Source organism: Eptesicus fuscus, chromosome 15 (assembly GCF_027574615.1).
Source record: "Eptesicus fuscus isolate TK198812 chromosome 15, DD_ASM_mEF_20220401, whole genome shotgun sequence".
NCBI lineage: Eukaryota > Metazoa > Chordata > Mammalia > Chiroptera > Vespertilionidae > Eptesicus > Eptesicus fuscus.
The window spans coordinates 2,320,623-2,335,000 of NC_072487.1; the positions used below are offsets into that span (position 1 = coordinate 2,320,623).

General features: G+C 57.8%; 2 protein-coding genes across 2 annotated transcripts in view; one reads left to right on the plus strand and one right to left on the minus strand.

The window, feature by feature from the left end:
* SYK (spleen associated tyrosine kinase) overlaps window positions 1-14,378 on the minus strand; it is an 87,430-nt gene that overhangs the window by 37,739 nt on the left and 35,313 nt on the right. The window contains exons 2-3 of the mRNA XM_008156863.3: window positions 14,357-14,378; window positions 12,030-12,190 (exon numbers count right to left, since the gene is read on the minus strand). The exon at window positions 14,357-14,378 is cut by the window's right edge and continues 417 nt beyond it. Of these exons, the coding sequence (XP_008155085.1) occupies window positions 12,030-12,190; window positions 14,357-14,378 (183 nt within the window). The remainder of the gene's footprint in view (window positions 1-12,029; window positions 12,191-14,356) is intronic.
* On the plus strand, window positions 4,652-6,234 carry LOC103300003 (D-3-phosphoglycerate dehydrogenase-like). The gene is given in 4 exon segments (XM_054727330.1): window positions 4,652-4,731; window positions 4,733-5,625; window positions 5,628-6,146; window positions 6,149-6,234. Coding segments are annotated over 4 exon segments (1,578 nt in total).

Genomic DNA, 14,378 nt, shown 5'->3' on the forward strand with positions numbered 1-14,378 from the left:
TTGGGGGACATTTGTGATGCCTCCTCCCAGCTGTGAGTGGTCACCCCATGAGGTAGGCGTTTGAAACAGTCACGGCCATACTTTCCTGTCGTCGCTCCTATAGATTCTTCTCAAAAGCTAACCCAAGACTTGAGAGCTGAGCTGTGGTGTGTGGGGTGGAACTTGGTTAAAAAAAAAAGCTCTCCAGTCCTGCTGGGCTGTGCGTGATGGATGGGCTCCCGCCACGCCTGCGGCTCGGCGGCTGGAGCAGGTGGAGGGACAGCCCTTCCTGCCCCCTCGCCGGCCCAGGACCCTGAGTGGGAGCTACGCCTCCCAGCCCTGTGACCCAGTGGTTGTTGTCAAACTACGAACCAACCACACAGAAAAGACCGAACAGGCTGTCACATGGGGGAGAACGAGCCCACTTCACACGTGGCGCACAGCACCGGCTATTTTTGTTTATTATATAAGCACTAGAGGCCCGATGCACAAAGATTCGTGCAAGAATGGGCTTCCTTCCCTTGGCTGCCGGCACCGCCTTTGCTCCAGCCCGGAGCCGCCTTTCCACCTTCCCACGCTGTCCTGAGGCCCAGAGTGTCTGAGGCGGTGCGGAACGTCATGGCGACGATGCAAGTGTCCCACCACCGGCCATTAGGTGCCTGCATATGCAAATTAACCCACCATCTTTGTTGGGTTAATTTGCATACTCACTCCTGATTGGCTGGTGGGCATCATGAAGGCATGGTCAATTTGCATATTTTTCTTTTATTAGTGTAGATTAGTGTGAACAAGCAGGAGAGCTGGGAGGTTTAAGGAGCTACATCAACTGCTAAGACTACTGGTAAGCATTGAGAAAATGTGCGCCCAGTGTGACAGCAGTGGGAGCCCAGTGTCCACGGGCCACTCCCAACATCCCTGCCCTTTGACCTCGGCGTCCTGGAACAGTACACGGGCTCTGAGCTCTGGTCTCCAGGCTTATGTCCCATCTCCACCTGGCCTTGTGTCTTGATGGACTCCCCCTTAAACTGAGACAGAGGATCACAGGTTGCCCAGGGACAGAGTGCAATCACCTCGCTAGAGCTCTGGGAAATGCTAATTAAGACCACAATAAAGAAATGGACCCAGGCACACCATTCCAACAGGCAAACGCTCAAAGGCTCGATCATACTAAGTGCTGCTGAGAATGGGGCCGCCAGCTCCGTGGTGTCCTGCTGGAGGGCGTGTGAATCTAGCCATTTTGGAAAACGATGGGCATTTTCTACTGAGATCGAACCTATGCATCCTGAGCCAGCAGTCCCTGCCGGGTCTGCACTCTGCACCCCACAAGTGCCTGCGGTCCCCAGAAGCCGCTCACTGTCCCCCGACGGCAGCGGGAGCAAACACCCGTGGGCGCTCACACACGGACTCGCACAGAGCAGAGCAGCAGGACCAGCACAGCCGCTCAGCGCGGCTCTCCCGGCGTCACACGCACCCAGCTCCCCCGCAGCCCAGAGGGTGCACTGGTCTCAGGTGGCAAAATAAAAAAAAAGTGAAACACAGGAATAAGACAGAAGGCCTGCTGGACACGAGTCCCGGAGTGGTGCCCTGGGGCGGGGTGTGAGCAGGACCTGCTGCGATGTGGTGCTCCTGTCCTGACTCGGCGGTGCTGGCTCGGTGCTGGCTCGGTGCTGGCTCACAAAGGCACACGGAGGGGCCCACGCTCCTGGGCGACATTTCATTGTGAAACAGGACGAAGAGCTGTGCAAGGGGGAGCGGGTGCTTTCTGCTTGTGGACCAGCGACTGCTGGGAGGCATCCTTTACTTGAGGCTCCGCAGGGCACAGGGCCCAGGACGGTCTCGCCCGAACTCCAGCCACACGGCCTGTGCCGGGCCCAGGACACAGCGCGACCACAGCCTGGAGCAGCTGTGAGGACCAGGCCCGGCCGGCGTGGCCCTGCAGCCTGGGCGGCCGCAGCTGGCAGGAAGCGAGGGCACAGAAGGGAAACCCACAGGCCCAGCAGCTGGAGGTGGCACAGACCAGAGGCTGGTGACACTAACGGCCAGCAATGGGGAGGTGCCTGCTGCGGGGCAGGTCCTGGCTGTTTTAATCTAAAAGATGGGAAACCCTGGCTCGGAAGCTGCAGTAGCTCTCACGGCTCCGCTCCTCAGGAGAGTGCGCTGCGCCCACACCCGCCGCATTTGCCACACGTGTGCCACCCAGGCGCCAGGGAAGGGACGCTCAGGATGCCGCCTCCAGCCTCAGTGCCGAGCCCTCGGGCATACATGTCCACAGAAACCCTCGGGTGCTTTTCCCCAGGCGTCTCCTGGGAGAGCCACGCTCACGACAGCCTTGTGTTTTGGGGTCACCGCTTTGAACTGGAGCGGGCTGTGCAGGGCCTGACTGGCTGGGGCCTGTCTTGGAGTCGTGCGGTATGAACACTCTGCTCGGAGGGAGGGCAGGAAGCTCCCTCCCCCAAGGCGCAGTCGCAGGCTCTGTGATGGGCAGGGGAGGTGGGAGCAAGGCCGGTTCTGCAAGGAGGGCTGACTCCGAGGCCCTCCTCTATCGGAGAGAACGCGCCCTGGTGATGCCCAGACACTGCGGGAGGGAGGATCCCGGAGGCAGGGGACCCTTAAGGCTGTCTCTACCCTCCAAGGTCCCAGGGCATTTCAGTCTCCGCTGCTGACAGAGCAGAATAGGGGGGCCCACCCCAGCCCACCAGGCACTCCTATTCTCCTCCCCATTGTGCGTGGCAGAGCAGAGCGTGGCTGGCTGGAGGGGAAGGAGGCGCCTGGGACGGGCAATGTGCCTGCGATGATGGCCACCGTGGTCTGTGCAGACAGAAGCAGGGAGCCCACGGCAGCTTCCACCCTCCCATCCAGGCCCAACACGGCATCAGGCGGTCAAATATTGCCACAGGGGGCCCAGCAGCGCCTTCTCAGGGAGTCAGCATGGGAGCCGGGCCGGAGCTTGTAGGAGTGGCCTGCTGGGCAGTGAGCAGGCTGGTGTGAGGAGAGCCCCAACTCAGGGGAGGCACAGCCCTCACGACACAGAAGGCATAAGAAATGCAACATCTCGGTGCGACGGCCTTGCACCATCGCCAAGTGCAGGCGCACGCGCTTTCCATGTGACAGAGGACAGGGCAGAGCACAGCCCACGCCTGGCCGGGCCAGCTTCTCCCCCACGGCTGCCTTCCAAAGGCTGTGCCACAGCCCCGCTCCCTCCCGCTGTGCGCGGGTTCACCAGGGGGGACCGGGTCAGTCTTCTCTGTCAGCTTTGTGGGGACCTTGGTCGGACTGATGAACTGATACTGACATCCGTCCACCACCCGCTTTGACCGTTTTACTTCAGACAGTTCGGGACTGCTGATGCCAGCCTGCACGCACAGCCACACCTGTCACGTGAAATGGTGGCCTTTGACCAACGATAGTGGCACGTGATGGTGCTGATAGGGTCTAGCTTTGATTTTCACATCTGAGGCTCAAGACAGCCACATGCTGTTCTGTTCATCAATGAGCAAGGATAAAATTTTTCTAAACCTACATTTGCTTTTGAAATTTAAGGATATAGCAAAAAGTGAGTTGAAATTTGAGCAGTGAGAAGTGAGTGGCAAGTAGCAAAAAAAATGTGAGATGGCCCAAGGGCCATGCCCGATATTAGCACTGCAGTGGACAGAGGGCCAGCACCTGGGCCAGCAGCCAGGGGGACAGGCCGAGAGCCCCGCATTAGAGCACAGACCTGTGGAGGAGGGAACCTCGTCAGCTCTGGAGAACAGCGTTCCCCGGTAGGATATGCCAGGTCCCCACAGATGAAAAGTGATCAAGTACAGGTGCTAAAAGGTCACCCAAAACTTCAGGAAACATGAGTTATGAGAGGGCGCAGGGAGAGGAAGAGAGCAGGAGAGACAGAGATTTACACCCCCCTGGACTTGCAGTGCTGTGACAATCAAATAGGGAATATAGATTAACTATGTATGAAATGTTCAAAGAAACAAAAGATGGAATCACAAAAACTAGCAAGCAATAAGATACTCTCAAAAAATGTTCAGGGATATTTGAAACAGCAGCAACAACAAACAAAACCGGTAGAAATTTTTACAAAATGCAATTGGTGGGAAAATTTCAGCAAATAAGTGTAACACCAGATTAGACACAGATGAAGCAAAAATTAGTGAACTGGAAGACAAATCTAGAGATATTGCCAGAATGTAGTACACAGTAAGGCAATAGAAAATAAGAAAAAATGTAGAGGATGAATTGAGGTTTAACCTCTCTATAATAAAGAGCCAGGGTGTAACACCATTAAGACCCAAACTCGACCAGACCAGAAGTCAGTGCTGGGTTGCCATGGCTTCCGCTGCAGGCTCGGTGCCCCAGCACTGACTGCTGAGGGGGCTGAGAATCAGGGCCAGAGAGAGGCCTGAAGAGAGAAGCAGGGACTGATCCGTTGCCTTTGTAGCAGCTTTTGACCAGCACTTGCCTCTCTCTTTCTCTCCCAGTCTGGCCAGCAGCCGTGCCTCCATTTTTCTCCAGGACTCCACCAGGGCTGCTGATCAGCCCCCACTTTCTGATTCAAACCCGATGATAGGCCCAGAGACGCTGACTGGCACAGAAATTGACCAATCAGAACCAAATCTGGGGGCTTAGAGGTGTTTCTGTCCAGAGAGAGCAATGGATCCCGAGGCTGGCTCCAGCAATGGACTTTGCAAATCTACAGAAAGTGCTCATCAGTGACAGCCTGGACCCTTGCTGCCGAAGATCCTGCAAGATGGAGGGCGGTGGAGAAGCAGAACCTGAGCAAAGAGGAGCTGATAGCTGAGCTGCAGGACTGCGAAGGCCTTATCCTCCGCTCGGCCACCAAGGTGACCGTGGATGTCATCAATGCAGCAGAGAAGCGCCAGGTGATGGGCAGGGCCAGCACCTGTGTGTACAACATGGATCTGGAGACCACCACGAGGAAGGGCATCCTGGTCATGAACACGCCCAATGGGAACAGTCTTAGTGCTGCAGAGCTCACCTGTGGGATGATCATGTGTCTGGCCAGGCAGATTCCCCAGGCAACAGCTTCGATGAAGGATGTCAAATGGGACCGAAATAAGTTCATGGGGACCAAGTTGAATGGAAAGACCCTGGGAATTCTTGGCCTGGGGAGGATCGGGAGAGAGGTGGCCATCCGGATGCAGTCCTTTGGGATGAAGACTGTAGGGTACGACCCCATCATCTCACCAGAGGTCTCGGCCTCCTTCGGCGTTCAGCAGCTGCCCTTGGAGGAGATCTGGCCCCTCTGTGACTTCATCACTGTGCACACCCCTCTCCTGCCCTCCACGACAGGCCTGCTGAACGACAGCACCTTCGCCCTGTGCAAGAAGGGCGTGCGCATGGTGAACTGTGCCCTCAGAGGGATCGTGGATGAGGGCGCCCTGCTCCAGGCCCTGCAGTGTTCAGGCGCAGTGCTGGATGTGTTCCCAGAGGAGCCGCCTCGGGACTGTGCCTTGGTGGACCACGAGAATGTCATCAGCTGCCCCCACCTGGGCACCAGCATCAAGGAGGCCCAGAGCCGCTGCAGGGAGGAGATCGCTGTCCAGTTCGTGGACATGGTAAAGGGGAGAGCCCTCAAGGGGGTCGTGAATGCCCAGGCCCTTACCAGCGCCTTCTCTCCACACACCAAACCTTGATCATTCTGGCAGAAGCTCTGGGGACTCTGATGCGAGCCTGGGCAGAGTCCCCTAAAGGGACCATCCAGGCGGTAATGCAGGGCTTATTCTTGAAGAATGCTGGGAACTGCCTGAGCCCCGCAGTCATTGTCGGCTTCCTCAAAGACACTTTTAATCATGCAGATGTGAACTTGGTGAACGCCAAGCTGCTGGTGAAGGAGGCCGGACTCAATGTAACCACCTCCCATAACTCCACTGTGCCAGGAGAGCAAGGATGCAGGGAAGGCCTCCTGAGTGTGGCCCTGGCAGGTGCCCCCTACCAGGCTGTGGGCTTTGTCCAGGGCACCACACCTATGCTGCAGGCACTCAACAGAGCTGCCTTCAGACCAGAAGTGCCTCTCCGCAGGGATCTGCCACTGCTCCTGTTCTGGGGTCAGCCCTCCAACCCTGCCATGCTGCCTACCATGATTGGGCTCCTGGCAGAGGCAGGCATACAGCTGGTGTCCTACCAGACCTCGGTGGTGTCCAATGGGGAGCCCTGAACCTCATGGGCATTTCCTCCCTGCTGCCCGGCCTGGACGCCTGGAAGCAGCATGTGACTGAGGCCTTTCAGTTTCATTTCTGACCTTGGGGCTCACCAGGACCAGCCTTGGGGGCTTTGTGATCAACATTGACAGGTCACATTCCCGGGGCTGACACCACTTATGTGGTCTGACCCCTGTGATAACCACTTAATAAACAGCCCCCCCCCTCAAAAAAAAAAGAAGAAAAAAAAAAGAACCAAATCTGGGTCAACTTGAGGAGCCAATGGCTGCCTAGGAGGAGGAGCTTTTGATGCTGACTGGCATAGAAACTGACCAATCAGAACCAAATCTGGGTCAACTGTGAGGAGTCAATGGCTGCCTAGGAGGCAGACCTTTTGATGCTGACTAGCATAGAAACCAACCAATCAGAACCAAATTGGCCAGCAGAGTAGGGCAGTTGGAGGCGAGATCAGGCAGGCAGAGGCAGTTGGGGGCAAGATCAGTCTGGCAGGGGAGGGCAGTTAGGGGTGATCAGGGAGGCAGGCAGAGGGTTTAGGGGCAATCAGGCAGGCAGGCAGGCAGAGCAGTTAGGGGTGATCAGGGAGGCAGGCAGAGGGTTTAGGGGCAATCAGGCAGGCAGGCAGAGGTAGTTAGGGGTGATCAGGGAGGCAGGCAGGCAGGTGAGCGGTTAGGAGCCAGCTGTCCCAGATTGTGAGAGGGATGTCTGCCTGTCTGATCTCACCCCAATCTCACAGGGATCGGGCCTAAACCAGCAGTCAGACATCCCTCAAGGGGTCCCCGATTGGAGAAGGTACAGGTTAGGCTGAGGGAACCCTCCCCTTCCATGCATGAATTTTGTGCACCGGGCCACTAGTGTGTTTAATAAGAGCTTCTGAAGGAATAAATGGTAAAATATAAATTCATATATGAAGGAAAAGTATCTGAGTATTTTCTAGAAATGATGAGAGAAAAGAATCTGTAGTTGTGAGAAGCACAAAAACCTGACCACCACTGGCTTAGACTTATGCACATTACCTAGTCCAACCCCAACACAATTCAGTTAAAACACTAGCTTCTCCATCCTATCATGGAGCAAACCGAGGACAGAGACATGAATTAAGTGGTCTTCACAGAGCTAGTGTCTGGGCTGTCGGACGTCATGGCCCGAGTTGCCTTACTATCTCACTTAAGTTTTTACTAATAGAAGCAATTTTAAGGTTATCTATGCCAAACCATCAAATAACACAGGATTTGGGTTGTGTTGCACATACGGTTAGCGACCCCCCCAATGAACTCTGAAAATCTCAAATGATCATTATTCTTAACCTCGCTTAAGTGGGTACTGGGTATCTCCGACAGGCCTCACTGTGGTCCCCAGACCAGCAGCATCAGCATGCCTTGGGAACTTGTTAGAAATGAAAATTCTTGAGCCATAATCCAAACCTAGTGAGTTAAAATCCAGACCCAGTAATCTATGCCTTTAAGCCCCTCCAGTGGTTCCCCCACACACAGGAGGTTGAGAACCACTGCTCACATCATGTTGGGATTCTGTATCCATCTTGTGGAACACAACTGGAGGTACAGCTCTCATTCCTCATCCTTTATCCTGATTGACATGTTTCCTTGCCCGTAGGGAATACTAGTACAAGTATCTGTTCTTACAAGCCGTCTAACCGTCCCTGAGACATGTGCCGCGCTGGGAATACTTCTTTGTGGCTACCTTTCGCTGAGCTGCACTTGCACTGAAAAATGTTCCCACTATGTATCCATTCTAAAGGGAGGCGTCCACCTGCAATCCAGTCCACCTGTGGGGAGGGAGGGGAGGACGTTGGGGAAGGAATTGTTCTAATAGTCGAGGGGGACAGGGATGCCCTCCAGTGTCCCTGAGCCAGGTCTGTCCTGGACAAAGGCTCTGATTTGCACTCCTCTGATTCTGGTGGACACGAGCCTTTTCCTTAGAGAGCCCTGGCACTGGGGTTCTGTATCCATGACACCTCTAGGCCCCAGGTGTGTACAGAAGAGTGCACTCATCGGACCATCTGTGCATCTTGCTCACTGCTTCACTGCAGCGCCTCCCACAGGGCCCCGCAGTGGGAGGCATGAGCGGGTGAGTAAGTGTGTGTGTGTGTGTAAGGACAGAGAATGGCAAGGCTGCGGGGAGGAAGGAAGGAGGGAGAGAAAGTCATGGGAGCTAACACAGAAGGCATGGCTCAAAGACTGAAGTGCTGATTTCCCCTAGAGCAGTGGTCGGCAAACTCATTAGTCAGCAGAGCCAAATATCAACAGTACAACGATTGAAATTTCTTTTGAGAGCCAAATTTTTTAAACTTAAACTATATAGGTAGGTACATTGTTATTAACTTAATTAGGGTACTCCTAAGCTGGCCTTTGTTAAAAACTCAAGGGGCCAAAGAGCCGTATGTGGCTCGCGAGCCGCAGTTTGCCAACCACTGCCCTAGGGTATGGACAGAAAGGTCAGGGCCCCTGGATTTCAGACGCAGGGCGTGTCAGAGCCAGCCACGCAGACCCGTCAGCTGTCCCCGGGGGGCGCGACCACGGATGCCTCTGCAGGGCAAACCACACCTGTCCTTGGCCCCTGAGCAGAGGCCTCTGCGTGCGGGACCAGAGGCCCCGGGGATGCTTTAACTGACACCCTGGAGAGCTGCCCTGGGAAGATGGGAAGGGAGTGTGTCTAAGGGTCCCGCCCATCGAGTGCAGCAACCACAGGCCAGCGCCATGCTGAGGCCCGCACCACCGAGGGGGGAGGGGGCAGTGAAGCCGCAGGCCACAGCGCCGGGCCTCCTTGCACTTGCCAAAACACGGGTCTCTCAGATCATGGAACTCAGACTCTCCTGGGCTTCCTCTCTGCCTCAGTTTCTCACATCCCTGTCCTGCAAACACTCTCAGCTGCTGCATGGGCAACACTCTCTTCATTTCTCCAGACTCCTGTGCCTGATCTACGACTTGCCTCTCAGCCGCCTCTCCTGGCAGGACCCTTGGGGCCGCTCCCTGCACTGCCCCCACTCCGGGGCCATTCAAGAGATCAGGGTCCGTCTCAGGACCTGACAAGTCTCCCAGGTGTGCCTGGCCCACCGGTGTGGCCCAGGAGGCTCTGCATGGCAGCACCCGCTCTCCATTCTGCCATCTGCCCCGACCAGGAACCCACATCTCCTGTGACCTCCGCCTTCCACCCCTTCCCCTCCCGACTCCATGCCAGTGCTGCCTGGCACTCACAGGCATTTCCAAAACAGCACCTGCAGTCAGCACCCGGGACTCGGCTCTGGATTTGTCAGAACTTCAGCCCCAAACGATAAAATATTTACTTGGGTATAATCACAAAAAAACGACAACTCCTTTTCTTTCTCTTGCAGGACATGAAGTTTGGGGAGCATTTTCATGGTAGCATTTACGGAAGGAAACCAAGAGCGCAGCACCTGGCACGGAGGAGATGGCCACGCACCGGGAGCAGCACCGTGCCCGGGCCGTGGGCTGCACTGGGCACACCACATGGGCACTCGTGCCGGAGGGCCGGGCCTGCCGACCACAGCCTGCCCCTGCCCCCTGGCCTCCGCCAGCCCAAGCAGGCCCAGCAATGTGACCACATGGCTCTAGGGTCTTATCTGATTGGTAAAAGATGCTTAATCATAACCACAGAACACTGCTTTTCCTTCTACTCAACTTCCTTTCCAAAGCTGACCACAGCCCAAGAACGTGCCGGCATTCCTCACGACGAGCGTGGGCTGGGAGGTCTCTTCTCCTGTGAGCGGAGATGATGGCACCCAGTTATGACCGGATGAAGAGGCAAACGCCGGCGGCCACATACGGAAAGGGAAGGTGCGAGCAGATGTGTCAGGCAGGTAAGTAAAACTTACATCGTTTTTCTAAACTGTGTACGTTTACCAGCTTTAAAATGATGATTTATTGTGATCCTTTTCTTATTCTAAAAAATATGTTTTGTGTTTTTTTAAAGGAGGGTCTCCAAATTGTATATGCTTTGAACCCCACCGATCTTGGATCCTTTCCTTGGGGAAGGAATTCATAATTTTGGGAAAATAAGTTTGTTTCCCTTTTCTAACAAATTTGGTTTTTGGTCACACCTGAGCTATGACTGATTTCTCAACATGGCCAAGAGCGCCATCATGCAAGCCCTCAGGGAGCCCAGGGCACCCATGGCCCCGGTCCCTGCTGTCACCAGCAAGGCGGGACCTGGGCCGGCACCTGTGGGTGCTCACAGGAGCGTCTCCTCTGCGCCCAGCCAGGCAGGTCCCACTGAACTTTAGTTGGATCTTCCCTGACACTCGCCCATACGTGGGCAGACCGACGTGCCCGCAGCCAGGCCTCCCATTACCCAGGAGCCCAGCACGCCCCTGCCTCAGGGCACCCACAGGCTACCCCCGCTGGGTGGCGCACTGCCTTCGGGTCTGCTCATGTCCCCTTGCACAGGCCCTTCCTCACCCCCAGCAGGCACCTGCCCCCCACCCCTCCCTGCGTTGATCCCCAGCACCTGTGCCCCTCCGCTCAAGGCCCCGCGTCCACTTCCCCACTAAGAGGCAGGCTGCACGAGACACGTGCTGGTGCGGCTCACGCCTCCACCGTGCCCGGAGCAATGCCGGCATTTCGCGCCCCAGACAGCTACGGACACCAGTGATGCGGGTCCGGAGAGGGGCACGCAGTTTACATGGTTGAAAGGAGGCAGGAGACACGCTCTCAGGTGAACGTGAATGCGGCCGAGAAGAGTCCGTGGGGAGGAACCGCCGCTGCGGACCCCGGCCGTCCTGCCGCACCCGTCTCAAGGCTCGGTGGGCACGGCCTCCCCACGGCAGCACCTGCCCCGGGGGCACGCCCTCCCGGTCCTGCGAGCCCAAATGCCAGGGCCTGGACCAGCGAGAAGCAGAGGCCTCACTGGCTGTTGAGATGACGCAGTTTGGCTGATGAACACACTGGCCCACAGCCCCAGGCCATTTGCGTTGGAAACTACTCCTGAGAAGCTGGTGACAGTCCAGACCGCGGGAAGCAGTGCGGCCCGGTGCCACCGGGAGAAGGCCTCGCGCACAGGGCCTGCCGGCCGCCGCACCCACTCCCATCGCTCCCCACTGCCGCCGACCTGGCTCTCGGTGCTGGTTTTAAGGGAACTTTTAATAAGATGATGTGTTTAAGATCATTTCTTAAGTAAGAGGCCTTATGGTCAAGTCTAAGGAAAATGCTTGAAACAGAGACTTTAAAAATCATTGTACTTTGAGGGAAAGTTTACGAAGGCAGCTGGGATGACCCCACCTGCTCATGGCTGCCTGGCCGTGTCTGTCCTGGTGAGGGGGGCCTGCCCTCCGAAGGCCCAGTGAGCACCTCTGGGGGTCCCTAAGCCGGGCACACAGGAGAGTGGCCCCGCCAGCAGGCTGCAGAGTCGCCTTGGCCAGGCCCTCGGGGCGTAGGGGACCTGCCCGAGACAGCTTCTTCCCTTGTCTGGGCCATGGACCCCCCGAGGTGGCCTGGGTCTCCAGGACCCGACACGGAGGGTTCCCTGGCCTCTGCGGATAACAGTGAGCAGAATCGGGGCGCCCACCTCCCCCTGAGCTGAGGAGGCGAAGACCAGACGGCGGCGATCACAGGCCTACACCGCCTGCGCTCCCGGCCCGGAGTTCCCAGGAAGACAGAGGTGCAGGCTGAGACTGGCGAGCCCTGGACTGCCTCCTGGTTAAACTACTGGCCACAGGCACCCAGCTGGCACCCAGAGCAGGCTCCGAGGCGGAGGGACAGCCTTTAAATGCTGTGCCCAGTGCCCGCCCGAGAGGAGGCTCCCTGAGGGGTCGGACTGGGCTAAACAAACGTGAGTGACGAGGGGCAGCTCAGACTGGAGACGCCCGGAGCCCACACGTGTCGGAAAAGACGCAGTACTTACAAAAACTTTCCGTTTGTCTTGGACCCGATGAGGACAATCTGCTCGGACTCGTCCCGGGAGATCTTCCCGTGGAACCAGGGCATCTTCTCGTGGGCGGTGGTGGCGATGAGCTTCTCCAGCTGCGGCTTCTGGCTGATGATGGCCTGCTCCAGCGCCTGGCCCTGCGGGGCAGAGCTGCGCTCAGGAAGGGCCTCAGGCGCCACGGCCTGAGTCCTGACGCGCCATCACCGAGTGTGCGCACGCGCGTGGACTCCCTCGATAAATAAAGCCGGTAAGATCTGCGCAGTATCAAACACCTTCCAGGTGTAAAGGACAAAGTAGACTTCAGAACACTGAGACGTGTTGGCCTTCTGAAGGCCACACCAGCCCGAGAAACGCCGGGATGACCCAGCCCCGTCCCTGGCTCAGTCGTCTAGGACAGTGTTCCTCGTCAGTCACCTACGAACAATGGAGACGCATGGAGCCCGGCGCTCCTGCCTGCCCCGAGGCCAGCGCGCACAGTGCCGTCTGTCCTGCGGGGCGCACCTCGCTGCGAAATGATGGCACAGAACAGACACAGGAGGGCTGACCTGGGTGAGCTCTGTCCTCTTTGTTCTTCGTGGGGGAGAAACACATATCCCGCATCGCAGTCGATGAAGAACCAGAGTCTGATTATTTGAAGTTATAAAACAAACCACAAGAAACAAAAGGTAAAAATAGAATCAACCCAAACTAGGAGAAGGGAGGGAGGAGGGCAGACAGCGGGCAGGTGAGGATGGGAGTTCTGTCATGCCTCACAGGTGAAATGCAAACCAAAGCAGCGGTCAGTTACATACCAGGGAGGCTGCAAGGCAAGCGCGTCAAGGTCAGAGTGGAAGGGCGGGCCCTGCGCAGCCCTGACGGAGAGAACTGACCGTGGCCCACACGCTGCCTCCCTCGCCAGGGCCACAGGGCTGCCTCCCTCGCCAGGGCCACAGGGCTGCCTCCCTCGCCAGGGCCACAGGGCTGCCTCCCTCCCCAGGGCCACAGGGCTGCCTCCCTCGCCAGGGCCACAGGGCTGCCTCCCTCCCCAGGGCCACAGGGCTGCCTCCCTCCCCAGGGCCACAGGGCTGCCTCCCTCGCCAGGGCCACAGGGCTGCCTCCCTCCCCAGGGCCACAGGGCTGCCTCCCTCCCCAGGGCCACAGGGCTGCCTCCCTCGCCAGGGCCACAGGGCTGCCTCCCTCCCCAGGGCCACAGGGCTGCCTCCCTCGCCAGGGCCACAGGGCTGCCTCTCTCGCCAGGGCCACAGGGCTGCCTCGCCAGGGCGCGGCACCGGGCGAAAGCAGCCGGTCTGACAGGGCTGCCTGCTGTGTGAGCTCATTTATATGGCGTTCCGGAAGCAGCAAAACTACGGGACAGCAATCAGGTGCGGGGCTTCGGGGCTGGCGCAGGGCGCTCGATGGTAGTGGAGCTGCTGTGCATCTCGGTTGGACGGGGCCTCATTACACTGTGTGTCGGCAGAGGCACAGGACTGTGCCTACAGAGGATGTACAAATGACACCGCAATGACTCTGACCCACCTGACTGTGAGGGTAGAGGGGAGGTCTAACACACCCAGTGCCTGCTAGTGAAAACGCTGGGCGCAGGATGGGCGTGATCTGCAGGGTGGCCCTTAGTACAGGAAGTTTTACGGAGCGGGAGCAGTCACGCCACGCGTCCGGGAGCCTGTGCAGCCGTCCCTGCACGGACGGATGAGTCGGAGGAGTGCAGCGCACCGGGGGCTGGCGGGGAGTGGCGAGTCCAGAGAGGACCCGGAGGCCGTGGGTGTGAGTGGTCACAGCCTCTGGGACCTTCGTGGATGACAAGTTGTCCACACACACAAATCAGACACACACGCCCTTCGCTGCGGCAAACCAGCTGCTCGGCCCATCCCGCAGACACGGCGCAGCCGGAGGATGGCTGCGAGGGGAGCTCCTCACCCACGATTTGTAAACAATGAACGTCCACCGGTGGAACCGGCTAAATGAAGCGCGGTGACAGGAGGAATGCGGCAGCCACAGCGGTGAGTTAATATGTGTGCTGAGGCCGACGTTCTGCGTCACGGAGCTATAGAATCCTGACTAGTGCGACCCCCTCGGGTAAATAACAGACGGGGTGCCTGCCACGCTCTCCGAAAGGGCCCGGCATGAATGGTGACGTGGTTTCCGGGGGAGAAACCCGCATCGCTGCAGGAGGAGGCCGCCCTCCCCGCTGTGCGCACAGGGCGGAAGCTGCCTTCTGGGCGAAGGCTTTGGCCCAAGCGGATGCTCAGGCTGCTTATCCGAGGCGGGGCCCGAGGAGGGGTGGGACCGCGCCCGCGGCGGCTCACCTGCAGGTTCCAGGTCTGCTTC